Raw genomic sequence first — 17,441 nt, 5'->3', positions numbered from 1 at the left:
GCCAAGGTCCCCACGCCCCGCCTCCGACGTGGCGGGCGCCGGCTGACGTGGCGCGGAGGCTCGGCGCCAAGATCCGTGGCGCCGAGCCTCGGCGCCAAGATCCGTGGCGCCAAGGCTCGGCGCCAGGATGGCTGGCGCCAAGACTTGGCGCCATGGATCTTGGCGCCGAGCCTCCGCGCCAGCCATCCTGGCGCCGAGCCTTCTACCATAAATACCGCCCCTTCTTCCTGCCCGAGAGTTCATCCTCGTTGTTCTCCACTCTCTCGGGTAAAAACTCTCCCTACTTCGTCCTAGACTACGAATCGACATTGTAGCTTAGGAAAGTTTCATTTCATCCGTGGATCCTGAAGAGCAAGGTATCCTCTCTCCGTCGTACCTTTTTTCACATCGATTCGTTATATATTTCTTGCATTTTTGAACTTAGGGTTTTCATGCAAATGTAGGATGCCGAGGCGTGGAAAAGCTAAGAAACTAAGGTAATCTCAACGCCCGTAGTTATGTTATATACTCATTGTTGTGTATCAAATGAAAAAACCTTAAATGTAGGTTTATTCCTAAGTGCGTTTGATTCATAGAACCAAATAAACAAAATTGTAGTTATGGCGCTAAGAAGACCGGAAATGCGTTCGATCCATTGCCTCTGCCTAGTGGTGTTCCAGTGCCGATGTGCTTTTGCGGCGATCCTTGCAAGGTAGCCAAGTCCGAAGAACATGCCACGTATAGGCAGAGGTATTGGATGTGTTCCAACTTTGCGTTTGAACCTACACTTCGTCAGCGCCGCATTAACATGTTGGTAAGGAAATGTTGTTTTCTTATAATTATTGTCCATAATTTTTTTGTTTTATAACAGTTGCTTTTGTTGTAGACCCCTCCACCGCTATGTGATTTTGAGCAGTGGATCGACACTGAGATCGATCCTGAAGATAAGGAGTTTTTGGAGTATATGATGCGCTGGGATGCAGAGAGGAAGGAGGTGTACGAGAAGAGGCTCGTAGAGGAGGCTGCGGAAAAGGAGCACAAGGAAGAGGAGGAAAGGAGGCGGGTTGCTGCAAATAGGGAGGAGAGAGAGAAGAAGCTTGAGCGGGCACGCCGAGCGAAAGCAGCGGTTGAGGAGAATCCCGATGCCTTAAGGAAGGGAAAGTGGCCTCGTTGCACTCAGTAGCCATATTTAGGTTCTAGTTCTATGGTTTATTTATGAACAATATTTTCTACTGTGAGACTTTTATTATGTTGTCCTGTAATAATGCACTTTAAGTAAGGACACGCAATTTGTAGACGACATATGTTAAATTTGCGATGTAATTCATTTCGAAGTCTACTGAAATATCCGTAGCAAATTAAAATGGTAATTGTTAGCGAAATTTCGGCAGAATTTCCCCTAATTGTTGATGCAATCCATACAAAATTACGAGATGCATAGTGAATATAAATACAAGCATAGAAACACAAGCATACGACACATTCATAATAGAATCCACAATAGTTCAGATGATACAAAGTTCATATGATACAAAGTTCGCAATCAGAATCGTCACTGCCTCCTAGTCTTACCCTTACCCTTGTGACCAAGGGCGTCGGTGCCTGGAGTGTAAGGAGAACGTGGACGACGTAGTCTAGTGCCCCCTACAGCCTGTGTAGGCTGAGTCAAGGGAGCCTCCTGGAGCTGAGACGGGCCAATCTCCTCGGCCCTCTGCTCATCGTCGCCGTCGTCGTCGTCGTCATCGTCGTCGTCGTCTTCATCTGATGCAATTGATTTCGATCCTGAGGGGCCTTGGCTGGACGTACCGACGCCTCCTTCGCGCAGAGATGGAACGTGCACGTCTCGCGTCGTGGCAGTCCTGCAACCACAACGAGCAGCCGCACGGCGAAGCCGATTTGACAATCGCTGCAGTAGTAAAAACAAGTTACACAAATGAAGAATGTAACGTATTAATGAAGTATTACAAAGAATAATTTGAGACTTACCTCAAGGAAGCTCCGCGTCTCGGGGTCCCTAACTCGTGGACGAAATTGCTCTATATCTCTAACTGAGCTTTGTAGGGTACGCCCCTGCAACAAATGACTAAGTCACTAAAGCAACAAATGACTAAGTCACTAAAGCAACAAATGACTAAGTCACTAAATGACTAAATGATTAAGTTAGATCACTAGGTCCTTATCTAACTAACTAAATCTCTAAGTAACCTAACATAGAATATAGAAAAGTGAAGCCATTGTCTTACCATCCTATCCAGGATTGGTCCTGCCTCCACCTGCCTTCCAGCACGAGTACTCTGATCGTACACCGTGTCTTCATCGTCGGATGACTGGATTTCGGCGTAGTCATCTTGCGTCCACGCTTCCCTCAGCCTGTGCCGCGTCGCACCTTGGTACCAGCTCTGGTAGTGCCTGTACGCGGCGTTTGTGTGCGGCTCGTTGTTCTCGTCCAAGTTCTGCTCGTACTGCTCCCATTCCACAATATACGCGTGGTGGAACGCGGGCCAGTCGGAGACCTTCCGCTTCTTCTTTCGATCCACGCTGCACGTCACGTTACACGTTACTGTTAGCCAAAATTTAGTTAATAGTATCGAAATATATGAAAAAGAAAGAAACTTACTTGTGTAACTCTATACTAGTCGAGGTCGCCTGTGGTGGCCAAATCTGCCTCATCCCAAATTGGCGTGCTACTCGATGTGGCAGGTGGTACTCGACAGCATAGAAGCAAATAAGAGGGCACACCATCCTGTAAATATCATCGTCCTGAACACACACGAAGCTAAGGGGAAAAGGAAGTGGATCGTCTCCGTCGTAAGGCTGCCAATTTACCTGCAAAATTTTAATCAAAAACGTTAGTTGTTATACTAAAAGATTACGAAGCATGTTTAAAAAAATTTCACTTACACTATGAGCAGTGAGCGCGTCTATCTCGTTGATGTAATCCAGGTACGCGCGGTCCAACCTGGTATGGCTAACCTTAACCTGATCCCAAATATATGCCCATGTCGGCTGTCGTCTCGGCGGCTCACCTGGGAACCACGGTCGACGCGGCATAATCTCTGGCCGACCAACAGGAAGACGGGACCACATCCATAATTGCAACAGGTACACACACCCACCAACTGACGGGGAGCCCGAAGACCGACGGCACGCCTCGCACAGCTGCCGATATAGAAAGCACAACACAGCTGATCCCCAGCTGTAAATACCAGCCTGGTGCCAGTCAGTGAGGCAGTGGATCCACATCCAAGACGCAGTGTCACCTGTAGCGTCTGGGAAAAGAACGCAGGCAAAGAGGTGTAGTATCCACGCCCTGCAGTAGTGCCCAACTGTCTCAGCATCCGCGTCCTGGGGGCAGTGGCCGAAGTGTTCCCGCAGCCATGAGATTAGCACTCCAGATGTGCGTGTCCCCTGCTCGTCAACCTCTCGCCCCAAGAAGGCTGCGACTCGTGCTCTCCAACCACCGGTGACGCACGGCCCGGTGACTGGCTGGCCCCGAATCGACAGACCAAGCATCTTCTGACAGTCCTGTAGGGTCACTGTCATCTCTCCGAACGGGAGGTGAAAGTTGTGAGTCTCTGGTCGCCACCTACATTTCGCCGGATTATTATTTGATAACATGTAAACACATACCAAAATGAATATGACTAGTGGTAACAGTACCTGTCGACCAACGCAGTTATAGCCGCTGAATTGAACCTGGGCATCCCACGACGAACCTGATACGAGATGACATCGAGGCCAGCCATCTGTAGCAAAGGAGTGTAGCGGTCGTCGTACTCCAGCGCCAAAAACCCATCATGGGCTCTAGAACGAAGGAGCGGAAGGACCTGCATTCAAATAAACCAAGTCAGAGATTACATAGGACAAAAGACGTTGACGCTCGCAAACCTTTAATCATGAATTGTAAATTATTACCTGCCCTCCCGCTATAAGACGACCTCGGTGGGTCTGGTCGTACGCCTGATCTAGAAGGTGGAAGTGCGCCATCCTACGAAAAGGCAAAAAGATATAAGATTAGTAAACAATAAATCATTAAGTTAGAGAAGTAGAATCACAACCTGTATGAATAAAACACATATCAAGTAACGAAATAAGGTATTAGTCGCACCTCACTAATTTGCCAACGGCAAGTGCGTGAATTATGACCCAATCTACCACACTTGCCGCACTCGTTCTGTTCTGGATCAGCAAGAAATGGTGTTGCTCTACCACGCCTCGTTCTTCCGGATACCTGGTCCATAGTCATGTTATGCCTCGTCCGCTTCCTTGTTCCACGTTTGTTCCAACGGTATGCAGGATCCGCAACATATTTTGGCCCATCATACGGAGGCCACTCTCTAGGATCCCGGAAAGGCACGAAGCGGGGGCTCCATGTCTGCACAAGGGTGTCTACGCTGAACTCATGTGGTATCATGCTCTCGATATCAAAATTGCGATGCCTAGCTGCTGCCACCAAATGAGAACATACGAAGTGGTACTGCCTTGGCCTGCCACAAGTGCACTTGAAATCTCGGAGAACTACCACATGTATCCTCGACTCTCGGATCTCACCGTCGGACGTTGTACCGCCCCTATGCTCCACCTGATAAGTTCCTGAGCCAAGATCAAAACATTGCACCTCATGTGTGGAAGCCCTTTCATTTGCAATGATGAGATGTCTCTTTGGTTTTTCAGCCCATCTCTCCCCAGCAACCTGCAACGCTTCTGCTTTTGCGTGTCTTTCATTGAACCACGCAACAAGCCTGTAGAAGGTGAATTCAACTATTGCGTTCACAGGCATACCACGTATCCCCAATAACAACTTATTGAATGACTCGGCCATGTTACTGCACTGAAACTCGTACCTCCAACCACCGGCGTCGTGAGCTCTAGTCCACTTATCCACATCTCTCATCAAACCAGCAAGCCAATGTCGACCTTCTGCATTTGTTGCGGTCCTTACCTGCTCCAATTTGCGCTGAAAGTAATAGTCCTCAAGCTGCCGTGCTGCAACTTGAAACAGATCAAAATTATCCTTCACACCATCCTTCCGAAGAAGGTTCTCCGCAAGGTGCCGAGTGCACCAACGATGATGCAAAGGTGCATAACCCTCTATCTGTTCTTGCACAGCATTAAGTATGCCCTGATGCCTATCGGATATAACGCCAACCTCCCTACCAGGACCAACCACATGTATCCGGACTAGTCTTAAGAACCACCCCCAACTGTCATTGTTCTCCCTCTCAACCAATGCAAATGCCAAAGGAACCAACATATTGTTCGCGTCACAAGATATGGCTATAAGAAGTGTGCCTCTATATTTGCCAATCAAAAACGTACCATCAATAGAGAAAACAGGACGACAGTGCCTAAAGGCTTCCACAGACTGAGGGAAGCACCAGAAAGCACGCCCGAATATCTGCCTCCCGTCCTCCTTCCAAGCATTTGGCTTTGGAATGTACTCATAATGCATGCCTGGATTCACCGCTTTAATAGCATTAAAAAGAACTGACAGCTGCTCGTACCCAGACTCCCAATCTCCATATATCATCCTCCACGCACGCTGCTTAGCCCTCCAAGCTTTACCATAAGTTATCACATATCCTCCATAAATCTCCTCAACAGTTCTTATAATTGTTCTCACTTTCATGTTGGGTTGTTCCTTCAATATTCCCATCAATCGCTTCGCAATGAGGGTAGATGTTAGCTGCGGATGTCTCACTGTAAGCTCATGGTCAGCACAATTGTGTGGACCGACTACTTTTGTGATCTTCCACTTCCCGGTGATATTTTGCTTTCTTGCACAAACCCTCCACGGACACCGTTCCTTGTCACACAGAACTGTGTAACGGCGCTCCGCATATGAATGCAACACTTTATATGGTCTCTTCCGTATCACCGCAAAGGCTTGCAACCATCTCTTCAATGCGGGAAGGTCCTTAAATACCCTACCCTCCTCAATAACCATACTAGGACCAGCTTCAGGAGCTTCTAGGAGCTCATCATCACGTCCTTCTGCAAACGCCTGATCGGAAAGAGTCAGGTCGCTAAACTCATGAACTATCGGATCACGACGTCCGGGGAATATACGCCTGAACATCTCAATATCACTCTCTGTCATCTCCCCAACAGGACGATCATCATCAGAATCAAGATCCACTCCCATCTCGTATGCATCTTCATCATTCAAAACTTCAACACTATTAGAGCCACGAAATCCATCTCCACATTGCACTTGCGCATCAACTAGAGGCACATCCACATTTTCTGGAATATCTCCTGCGCCATCAAGTACAAATATGAGTAAAGAATAAGTGGATGGAACGAATGGATTATCTCGTATCAATAGAAACCGGTGAGACACTTACTCGGATCATTCTGAGTGAAAAGGAACTCATTAGGAGAGTCCGCCACATTATCGTCAATCCGACAACCATGTCCAACTACTTCATTAGGGGCAGATTCAGCATCGGGAATAGTAGGTGCAACATCCACGTTCATAACAGGTTCTTGGACGGGAGGATCGAAATGTGCCCGTTGACCCATTGGTCGGGAAAACCGACGAGGATTTCGGTCAACTCCCACCGGACGAACAACCACTTCAACACTTGGGGAATGACCATTCATAACCGTCCTCACATATTTCTCCCACTGACCTGCACACCGAATTGGGACTATCTTCCTTTGAATGTTGAGAGGGGAACCTAGGTGAAGTATGCCCTCGACTATGATTTCATCATTTTCATGACAATGTAACTCCTCCCGAGCCCTTGCAACCAACTCACTAAACGATGGTTTCTCATCGAATATGACAACCTCGCACTGCATGCCAACAAACTTAACACATCCATATTCATCCCTTTCCACAGTGCCTCCGTAATATATGCTCACTACGTTCTCCATCTAGTATATCAATATAACGACGCACAATTCATTTAGTCCATAATAAATTAAACATTCTAAGTCTACTAAATACAACTAACTAAATGTGTCACATATACTAACTAACTATGTCACATAATATGTACCTACATACTTACCTATACAACTACTTAACTAAATATCGTAATAACTACTTTACTATGCTATTAGTTATCATATCTAACCATTCTAATTTAACCTAAAAATTCTACCTATTTTATCATAATAATTAGTAATAACTAGTAATATCTACCTATTTTATCTAAAAATTCTACCAATCTATCTAAATTTAACCTAACTATTCAAATTTATCAATATTATAATTTTAGGTACCTCCTGGCGAGCCTCCTGGCCGGGCGGGCGGCGGCCGGGCGAGCCGGCCGGGCGCCGGCGGGGCGGCGCGTGGGGCCGGGCGGGCCGCCGGCCGGGCGCGGAGGCGGGGCGGCGCCCGGGGGAGCCGGGCGGGCGGCGGCGGTCCGGCGCCCGGGGCCGAGCCGGGCGGGCGGCGGCGGGCCGGCGCGTGGGGGCGAGCCGGGCGGGCGGCGGCCGGGCGAGCCGGCCGGGCGCCGGCGGGGCGGCGCGTGGGGCTGGGCGGGCCGCCGGCCGGGCGGCGGCGGGGCGGCGCCCGGGCGAGCCGGGCGGGCGCCGGCGTTCCGGCGCGTCGGGGCGAGCGGGGCGGGCGGCGGCGGGCCGGCGCGTGGGGGCGGGCAGCCGGGCGGGCGGCGGCGGGGCGGCGGCCGGGCGAGCCGGGCGGCGACGGCGGACTGGAGCGCGGCGGCGGCGGCGGCGGCGGCGGACGAATGGGGCGCGGCTCGGGCGTCGGGTTGTTCCGGTTTGAAAACCAAACTGCGCAGAAGGGGCCGTTATGGTAAAAGGCTCGGCGCCAGGATGGCTGGCGCCGAGCCTCGGCGCCAAGATCCATGGCGCCGAGGCTTGGCGCCAGCCATCCTGGCGCCGAGCCTTGGCGCCACAGATCTTGGCGCCGAGGCTCGGCGCCACGGATCTTGGCGCCGAGCCTCCGCGCCACGTCAGCCGGCGCCCGCCACGTCGGAGGCGGGGCGTGGGGACCTTGGCGCCAGGATGGCTGGCGCCAAGACGTTATACCTTGGCGCCAGCCAGCCTGGCGCCAAGCCGAGGGTCCATTTTCGGAATTAGTTTCGCCAGGGGCCTATTTGTGAAATTTTTTCGCAAATAGGGCCAAAAAACAAAAAAGTCGGTAAAGGTGGGAGCTAGGCTGAGATCTCGCTCGAGTCCAATCACAAGATCCATGGCCGACACGACGGCTACGGTGCGCGCTGACGTAGCCTAGCCGTCGGATGGTCGCGCCGAATCCAATCAGCGCGATGCGGACGTGCCGGCGGAGATCAGCGTGATCGTGCCAGCCATGTGGGCGCGGATGGCGTGTGGGCCGCCGCGCTCGCTCACTCGCTGGGCCGCAATCGCAGGTGTGGATGTGGTGGTGCTCGGTGACTCGCGCGCCACACGACAACGCTCACGTCGTTGGTGCGCGGTCAAAGCCGCCCGGTGGTGGCTTCTTCTTCCTCTTCTCATCCGCCGCCCAACTGTGTGTGAGAGTGAAGCCTAACGTGACGTCTGACGTGAAACCGGGAAATTATGAATGAAGAAACGATGTTGACCTCGCCGTCCGTTTTTTTTTTTTGCTATGCAGAATATCGCCGAAACATGGCCCAGAGAGATTTACACTCGGCCCATAGAATTTGAGCGCGCGGCAAGCCCAATAATCATGCCACTCTGGTGGGTAGAGGGAATCGGAAGTTTTGCCGAAGGCCCAACTCCTAGCCCGACTCGTTGCCGCCACTCGGCCACTACGCAAAAGGAGCTCGAGCCGGAGTAATTAGCGCCACCGTGGCACCAAAAGCTGAGGAGCGTGGTGGCTACAAGGGAAGAAAGAAGATGGGGGCACAGATGTAGGGGCCGTTTGGTAGGCCGGATGACCTTAGGTCAGGCTCAAATGGTGCAAGCAGTTATGATTGTTGGTAGCCTGAAGAGGGTCACGGATCAGGCCCAGCGTGCGCAAAAATGACCCACCAGCCTGCACCAAACGCCAAAATCGGTACTTCCACGCACGCGATGAAGGAAGGCTCGAAGCGGCTCGTGAGGCGTTGCGGTGACCCCGGTCTTCCTCACGCACCACCGCATGTTCCGGCTTCTCCTCCTCGTCACCGGCGTCGTCGCCAAGCCGGACCCCATAGAAGGAAAACGAATTGGACAAAGAGCAAGCAACGGGGATGGGGTGCGGTCAGCGCCGCCCCCTCGCCGGAGACACCCGTCGATGCTGGGGCCCCATGGGCCGTGGCGCGAGCGGTCTGCCTCGCAGCGTTCCCCGGCGGGGCGCCAATTCCACGGGCACGGCGGGCGGCGATAGCGCAGCGAGCAGCGTGTGGGCCGGGCCGAAGAGCGGCAGCGCGCCGAGGATGGGGAGGCCAAGCGGGCCGTGGCCGCCGCGTCCCACGGAGAGGGAGTGGAGCGCGAGGTGGAGGAAGTAGAGGAAGGCACAGAAGCTGCCAAAATTGAAGTTCCTGCCATCGAGATTCAGGTCCATGCCGTCCAAATCGAGGTCCCCATTCCGAGCTCGAGCTCCCCATTGACCAGATTGATGCCCCAACGCCAGATTTCGCTGCCGCTCGCCATGGCCGGAGGAGGATGTGGAGTGCAGCTGGATGCAGGATGCGGAGTACCTGAAGGCTGAAGCTTGGGAGACAACGCGCCGCAGAGGCGAGCGGCCGGACGTTTGGCGCGTGGCAGCGGCAGGCCAGCAAGCTGGCTGCTAGCATCGCCCAGCAAGGAAACGCAAGCTAGGCAACAAAATCTCCTCCCCTTTGGTCCCTTGTTCGTGGCTTGGATGCCCAATAGCACGGAGAAGCTTTAGACACGGTGCCCTGTTGCTCTACTAAAAGGTAAAAAGGGCACTAATTTTGTTTTTTTTGAACCATTAAATTGGCAGGAGCACTGCCATATCATATAAGAAGGAGAAGAAAGTTTACAAGAGTTACATAAATCCTAATTACATAAATAAAGATGACGCTCAGCTCTCTCCTTCAGTTTGCGTAGCATTTCTGAGACGCAACAGTTAGCGCTAGTTAACTGTGTCATTCCCGACAACATCACCAACTCGGGGTTCCGCAGGCATTCTGCTGGAGAGCCACTACTTCCTCCTTGATCAAACTCAGTACTCTAAGCGGCGTAGAGCATGTTCCTTGGAAAATTCGACGGTTTCTTTCATTCCACAAATTCCAGCAAGTGTAGATGAGGATAGCTGCAAGTGCCCTTCTTTTCTCCTTTGGTGCCGAATTCACTGAGACTCTCCACTATTCCTTTAGGTCAGTCGTCCCTGGTAGTGGTACCAATCCACTCGTCCAGTCCTGAACCAATTGCCATACCTGAATAGCGAAGGGACATAGTAGGCACAAATGGGAAGGAGTTTCCATCTCACTTTGACATAGTGAGCAATTGGGGTTACACAGCCAATTTCTAGCTAGTAGTCTGTCGGCTGTTAGTATCTTTGACTGTAGTAGCGTCCACACAAAGAAACGGTGCTTGCCTTCAGCTTGTGCCCTCCAGATATGTTTGGCCTCAAAAGTGCAATATACTGCTGCAAATTGGATGTTATATGCCGATTTTGTTGTATACTCCCCGTGAGATGTCCAGTGCCAAGTTATAGTATCTGGTGTTTCAGATAGGGTAATGTTTTGTACATAATCCCATAACATTATAAACTCCGACATTTGCTCCACCGTGGACATTCTCCAAAGACCTCTTGTCCAGTTCAGATTATTGTGTTCCTCATGTACTTTCCGGCTCTTACGCCAAGCAAGCTTGTACAAGCTAGGCGCAATGTCCCTAGGAGCCGTACCATTTTTCCAGCTTGAGTTCCAGAACTCTGCCTTTTTCCCATCTCCCAGATGGACAATGGTGCTTGCTTTGAAAAGCTGTAGATCATCATCATTTACAGACGCCTCAGAACCATTCCACGGCCTATTGTTATCCTTCCATTGCAACCATACCCACCTGAGTCTTAGAGCTCGGCTGAACCTATCAAGGTCAAGGATCCAAGCCCTCCCAGTTTTTTGTTTGATTGTGTTTGGCCAAGCAACCAGACAATGTCCCCCATTAGCCTCACTTTCTCCTTTCCAGAGGAAGTTTCTCCTTATCTTATCCATTTTCTTCAGGGCCCATTTTTTCAATTGGAAAACTGAGAGAAAATATGCTGGTATTGAGGACAGTACCGAGTTTACTAGCACCAATCTGCCAGCTTTGTTTAGAAGGCGCTCTTTCCAAGCTGGTAATCTGGCTGCCACCTTATCAATGAGTGGTTGAATGTCAACTCTTCTGAGTGCTCTGGTATGAAGTGGCAAGCCGAGGTAAGTGCGTGGAAATTGTTTGATCTGACAGGGGAAGCTCTCAATGACCTCATGCAAGTTTACTTGATCACAATGTATAGGATATATTGCACTCTTCTCAGTGCTTGTTATCAGTCCAGATGCCCAACCAAATTCCCTGAGAATGGAGCTTAGGACCTGCATCTCCTCCTTCACTGGTTTAATGAATATAGCAACATCATCAGCATAATGCTGATCCTTGCCTGAACACTCCTTTGCTGAAGTTTAGAGAGCAGCCCTTGTGCTGAGGCCATACTGATCATTTTTTGCAGTGGTTCCATGGCAATAATGAATAGCAAAGGACTCAAAGGATCTCCCTGACGAAGACCATTTCGATGCCTGAACCATGGGCCCCTAGAACCTTTCAGCAATACTGAGGTTGATGCAGTTCTTAGCAGAATGGATATCCAACCACACCACCTAGGCCCAAACCCCATATTTTGAAGAACCTCCATGAGATAGTCCCAACGAACACTATCAAAAGCTTTTTGGATATCCAGCTTTAGGAAAAGGGTCGGTTTCTTATTTCTGTGCATGGCTTGTATCATGTTTCTTGTGTAGATGAAATTATCTTGAATGCTCCTCTTTCTTATAAAAGAACTTTGTACTCTTGACACAATCTCATTCATATGTGGGGATAACCTGTTTGCAAGAAGCTTTGAGATTATCTTTGCCACACTATGGGTTAGACTAATTGGCCTGAAACTTGTTAAGTTGTTGGCTTGTGTTGTCTTGGATATAAGGACAATGTGAGCTTTGTTTAGTTGGTCAAAGTGCTGCCCATGCTGTTGGTGAAAATAATTGAGTGCTGCCATGAAATCCTGTTTGATTACTGCCCATGTTGATTTGAAGAAAATTCTAATATAGCCATCAGGCCCAGGTGCCTTCTCATTTGCCATTTCAGAAATTACTGCCCAGACTTCCTCTTCTGTGAAAACATCCTCCAAACTATTATACCGATTAATTTTTTCTAGCTGCAGAAGGTCCCACTGTGTGCCGTCTCGAATTTTGTTGGCCAAACAATGTACTGAAATGCTGATAAATGTGGAGCTCCTTTTCCTCGTGCATATGTAGAGTTCTCCTGCAGCTGTTGAATGAAATTCTTTCTTCGTCTGCCATTAAGGTGGAGCACTAATTTTGTGAGGAAGAAGACATCGGCAAAGGAAAGAATTTTGCTGGTCATTTTTTGTGAGGAAGAAGAAAGCAAGAGGAGAAATGGGCCGCGGACTACTGCGCCATCTACTACGCCGACGACGGCGCCGTGTCGAGGGACAGCGAGCTGAAGAGGTGGTGGAGCGGGGTAAAGAACGTCGGGCACGGCGACCTGCGCGACGCCCCGTGGTGGCCGGCGACCTTGCCGACCTCGTGGAGGCCTGCACCACCATCATCTGGCTGGGTTCGGCGTACCACGCGGCCATCAGCTTCGGGCAGTACGACTACCAGGGCTTTTTCCCCAACGGCCCCTCCCTCACCACAGGCCCGGTGCCGAACGCCGGCGCAGAGGTCACGGAGTCGGAGTTCCTGGGGAGCATCACGCCGGTGACCGAAGCGCTGGGGTTCATGTCGATTTCCTCGGGCCCCCTGGCGCTGGCGGGGGAGGTGTACCTGGGGCAGCGGCCGGACACGGAGCAGTGGACGAGCGAGCAGAGCGCCGCCAGGGCGCTGGTCGAGTTCCGGGCGAGGCTGAAGAAGGTCGCCGAGAACATCGAGAGGCGGAACGCCAACCCCGAGCTGAAGAACCGGACGGGAACGGTGGAGGGTGCCCTACACGCTGCTCAAGCCGACGGCGCAGCCCGGGCCGGTGCTCCGCGGCATTCCCAACGGCATCACCATTTGATCGGAGCGCCGCGCCGTGGCTAGCATATACACTGCTTGTTTGCCCGCCCGCCGCGTGTGCAGCTGTGTACGATACTGCTAGGATGTAATTATCGGAATAAGGCGGCCGCCGTCGGCGTTGGAGGCCGCGATTGTGTGAAATTCTCATCTTCGCCTGCAATCTCTCGCTCAGCATTTCACCCCGGTGAAGACGGCTGCTGCTGCCAACCCATCTCTGAAACTAGCTGCCACCAGAAGTTTATGTTCCTGAAAATTGACCACATGGAGTACCAGACGTCCGGACGGACTTACACTGGCCCAAGAGCTCGAAACTTCTTGACACTAGTATTGTAGTTATAAGTAAAATGTAGTCGAAACTTCTCTCAGATCGTTTTTCTTCATTGAAAAATGTGTTCCGGGGTTCTTCAGAGACGTCCCACAAGTATATCAGTATGGTGTATCAGCGTATACCATCATGTCAGCCCATCCCGTCAAATCGGATCATCCTGTAGGGAATGTAATTTTGTGAAAAATCTTGTGCCAAAGAAAATTGTAGCATTGAAGGAAGGACAAAAAAAATGCAGAGCTTTGTGATAGCTTGCACAAAAGAAATGTAGTTTCGTGATATTTACTTAAAATCACAGCGGTAGGTTGAGGACTTACCTTCTCAGCTTTATCATAGAACGTGACAGGCAATGTGACGTCTCTTTTCACACCGCTTTTGAGGTCACAAACTCTAAGCTGATACAAAAAAAAACATGTGTTACGATTTTATTCTTCCTTATTTTCAATAGCAAATGCCAAATTTGGACTAAAGTATTTCTAATGTTTAGACATAGTAACGGATCCCAAGGGCCGTCCCATACCCTGATCCACCTTGTCGGTGATATGGAAATTCTGCAGACATGCCTTAAGATCTTTCACGCAAATTGATTTGTCCTTCAAATAGTCCCAGCCAAGTGATAGAAGGTAATCTTCCAAAACTTTAACTTTTAGGTGCATTTACATCTAGATTGAAATTATCTATCAAGATTGGGCTGATGTTTCTTTGCACCTCAGGTAATGTTAGAGCATCCTGCCCATTTATTGAAATAATCACATTACTGGGTTTAATCCCAAGTTTCTCAGCATCATTGTTCAAAAATACCTAGAGACACCAAAAAGGATTTCAATAGCATCCATAATTCATACAGACTGACTCAAAAAAAAAACAGCCTTACCTCATCTACAACGAAACCACCATCGATGCCAATGTGGGAGATATCCTCCTGGAGCTGCACGTCCAACAGGGCTATTGTTCTGAGGCTAAAACCAAGAACAGGGCGAGCAACACGACTGAAATAGGTTGGCTTTAGTCAACCAACAAAAAAATATTGCCAACATTATCATGCCAATAAGATAAAGGCAGCAGCGCCCTTACAAGATCATATCGTTGTCTTAAATGACACATTGTCTAGATATACTATGTAATTCTAAAATTCTGGCAGCATTTCGGGTGATGTCGTGGTAAAAATATTTTCGTAGTTCTAGTACCAAATCAATCCACATAGTACATTTCATTACAAGAAGCACCAGTTCCCAAGAGAACTTAAATCTCAAGTACAAGTACTTATTATTGCTATGCTGAAGTCGATGTTTACCATATGCTAGCACTTCATACAAGGTTTATATACCTAATAGTGAAACTTATCAAAGCTAGCATGCTAGGGATGGCAGCAAAACCGCCAGCCAGTATCCTATGATATACCCACATGCATGGCTATCACCTCGCCTTGGGCGACGGATAATTTATGAATCCACTTCAGGAATTCACTAAGTACAGTGCCATTTATTTCACTAGATAGAGATTAACCAAATAACATGAGGATTATAGATAGGGTGACGGTGAAAAAAGCAACTTACTTGAACTGCATAAACATATTAACACATGTTACAATAGTAGAAATCGAAATAACAGCAGTATATGAGCTAGCTCCACTAGACTGCCATACCTCTGAGTTCCCCATTATGGTCAATCACCATTCCTCCATTTCCACCCTGCATCAAAGAAATACTACATAATTAAATAAGCAATTAAACAACGATACAGTACAGCAAAAATATAATTAATTACCTCAGGGATGTCACTGCTGAGGAACATATAGTAGTCACGACCTAAAATATCTGATTCTTCTAACCATTTGATATTTCCACGCCTAACCCGCATGGATGCCTTAGCGTCCCTAGCCAACACAAAAACTTCTTGACCGTACTCTGCACCACGTCCAATAGAAGGGAGCTCCAAGGTAAAGTCTAGAGAGATATCCAAAAGGGCAATGTCATAATGATCATTGAAGTAGATAAGCTCCGCATCCAAGATAGTCTTGTCCGGCAAACAAACAGATAGCTGAAAAGACAAGTGCTGATCAGGTATAGTTGAATAGCATGCCCAAGATTAAAAGAGAAAATGACCCTTGGCCATAAAAGCACCACGAAAACAACAAGGGCTCCATATAGATAGATAAGAGTAGGATAACCCTATTTTCAAGCTGAGCTGATGATGTTGTAACATGGCAAAGGCAACAATACCTGATAATGTTCAAATATCACATACAATATATATAAGGCCATGGAATGAGTGTAAGAGGACGGTGCAAATAATGGCTTAAGGTGAAAGGAAAAGATAATCTGGATGCACGCATGATCAAAATGACAGCACAGCCTCTGTGAGGGTCATACTTACAGAAGGAAATTTCAGAAATGAACAGGTTGGGTAAGTGTACTGAAATACCACTAAAACATGAAGGAAAAGGAAGCATCCAAGGCACCTTCGAACAATAGTGAAACATGAACATATATAATTGGATACTGAACCATCATCAAACCACACTTGCACAGTAAATGCCACACAAAAAGATGCCACATTATGTCTCTATAGCATAGAACATCCCACGGAAAACATTTCGTCTAAAATGCAGCATGCTCTAGGTGGCTAAGTCAGTCTACACCACACATAGTGGAGGGGCTGCTGATCATAGGCAATTAGGAACAACAATGAACTACTACATGCAGGCTGTAAGCATAGTAAAAGGAAAGATCATCAATTCAACTGACTCACTCTGTTTGTACCTTGGGTAAGGGATCAAGTTTTCTACCATCCTTACATACAACTCTAGAATAGGTCACTATAATAGCATGATGATGACCAGGGGCATCAGACCATTGTCTAATGATTATACCAGTACATCGTGGTAGCCTCTTCCCATCTGCAAACACAAATGTGAATGTTATAATCAACTAGGAGGAATAGATTGGGTGAATATTGCTATTATTCTTGTCACTTAATCCTACCATCCATGATGTAAGCAATGCTGCGTGCCGCACGCAGAACCACCACCTTGTCTTTTGAGCTCTGTACAGCTCTGGTTGTGCCTGGGTCCTTGGGTGCACACAAGGTAGGGATACTGTAATCAAGATCGTCTGAAGGAAAGGAAGAAAAACTTATGGGTCGGTTCTATAAGAATTATCTTTACTCAGACGTAAATCTACGTGCGCACACGCATCTAGACTTACAATACTTGGCAGTTGGCACAGGTACCCTCCACCACCGAACCCTAAATTCCCCAACCAAATCACTAACCCTAAGCTGAACCTCTAGTAATTAAGTGACAGATGGATTTGCAAAATTTCACGCGTTTGATGAGTAGCGAAACTATATATAAAAAAAAGGCCACACGAAATTCAGAAGCGAACCTACTTTCTTGATCATCTCATTGACCTTATCACACTTCTTGCTCCACTTCCGGAGATCCTCAACCTTGCCAGTCCTCGGGTATGGCGGGTATCTCGGGTATTGAGGACGGGGTGCGGCAGCTGAGCCACTGGAACCCTCGCCTGCTGTTGCAGCCGACGTCTCCCCGTGCTGATCCTTCTGCTGCTGGGTTACAACCGACTCCTCTGCCCTCTGCCCTGCTTGCGCTTCCTCTTGTTTTGCCTTCTTCGGAGTCGGGGCAATCGCCCCCTTTTCTTCTGTCGGCATCACGTCGGTCTTCCGCCTCCTCGCGCTTTGGTCTTCAGGTGTCTGCTTCTGCTCAGACCCTTCCTTCGCTCCTTCAGATTTCTCTTGAGATCCATGACTAGCGGCGTCTCCTACACGCTTCTCCGATCCGGCGTCTGGGGGAGCGAACGAATCTGAGGTTCCAGACATTTTTTTCGAAACAACGGACCAGCTCTTCTTATTTTATATCACACGGATAAGGAAAGGGACTGTCTACCTGTCACCCGGGTGTTTCTCATGGAAGCTGACCTAGGCAATCTGATTTGCTGAAACACTTGATTTTGAGGCAGACAAAATTCAGATGCTGGCAG

General features: G+C 49.0%; 2 protein-coding genes and 1 pseudogene across 2 annotated transcripts; all 3 read right to left on the bottom strand.

The window, feature by feature from the left end:
- Nucleotides 1-2,023: 2,023 nt before the first annotated feature.
- LOC140222075 (serine/threonine-protein phosphatase 7 long form homolog) lies at nt 2,024-3,966 on the bottom strand. Its single transcript, XM_072292255.1, has 6 exons — nt 3,895-3,966; nt 3,640-3,806; nt 2,881-3,565; nt 2,597-2,805; nt 2,223-2,517; nt 2,024-2,062 (listed from the first exon to the last, which is right to left on the bottom strand). Exons 1-6 carry the CDS (start codon nt 3,964-3,966, stop codon nt 2,024-2,026), a joined length of 1,467 nt encoding a protein of 488 aa, XP_072148356.1.
- Nucleotides 3,959-6,920, bottom strand: LOC140222088 (uncharacterized). Its single transcript, XM_072292272.1, has one exon. The coding sequence runs from the start codon at nt 6,122-6,124 to the stop codon at nt 4,058-4,060; it is 2,067 nt and encodes a 688-aa protein (XP_072148373.1). The 5' UTR covers nt 6,125-6,920; the 3' UTR covers nt 3,959-4,057.
- Nucleotides 6,921-13,340: 6,420 nt separating this feature from the next.
- Nucleotides 13,341-17,318, bottom strand: LOC117850400 (uncharacterized; annotated as a pseudogene).
- Nucleotides 17,319-17,441: the final 123 nt, after the last annotated feature.

This window comes from Setaria viridis, chromosome 3 (genome assembly GCF_005286985.2).
Source record: "Setaria viridis chromosome 3, Setaria_viridis_v4.0, whole genome shotgun sequence".
Lineage (NCBI taxonomy): Eukaryota > Viridiplantae > Streptophyta > Magnoliopsida > Poales > Poaceae > Setaria > Setaria viridis.
This window is presented reverse-complemented; position numbering and strand designations above follow the sequence as displayed.

Bases quoted from the DNA above. Each gene is read 5' to 3' on its own strand.
- LOC140222088 (XM_072292272.1), bottom strand. From the start codon at position 6,124: ATGGGAGTGGATCTTGATTCTGATGATGATCGTCCTGTTGGGGAGATG.
- LOC140222075 (XM_072292255.1), bottom strand. From the start codon at position 3,966: ATGGCGCACTTCCACCTTCTAGATCAGGCGTACGACCAGACCCACCGA. The intron at 3,807-3,894 runs GTAATAATTTAC...ATTTGAATGCAG, and splicing joins GTCTTATAGCGGGAGGGCAG to GTCCTTCCGCTCCTTCGTTC. The intron at 2,806-2,880 runs GTAAGTGAAATT...AAAATTTTGCAG, and splicing joins ACGCGCTCACTGCTCATAGT to GTAAATTGGCAGCCTTACGA.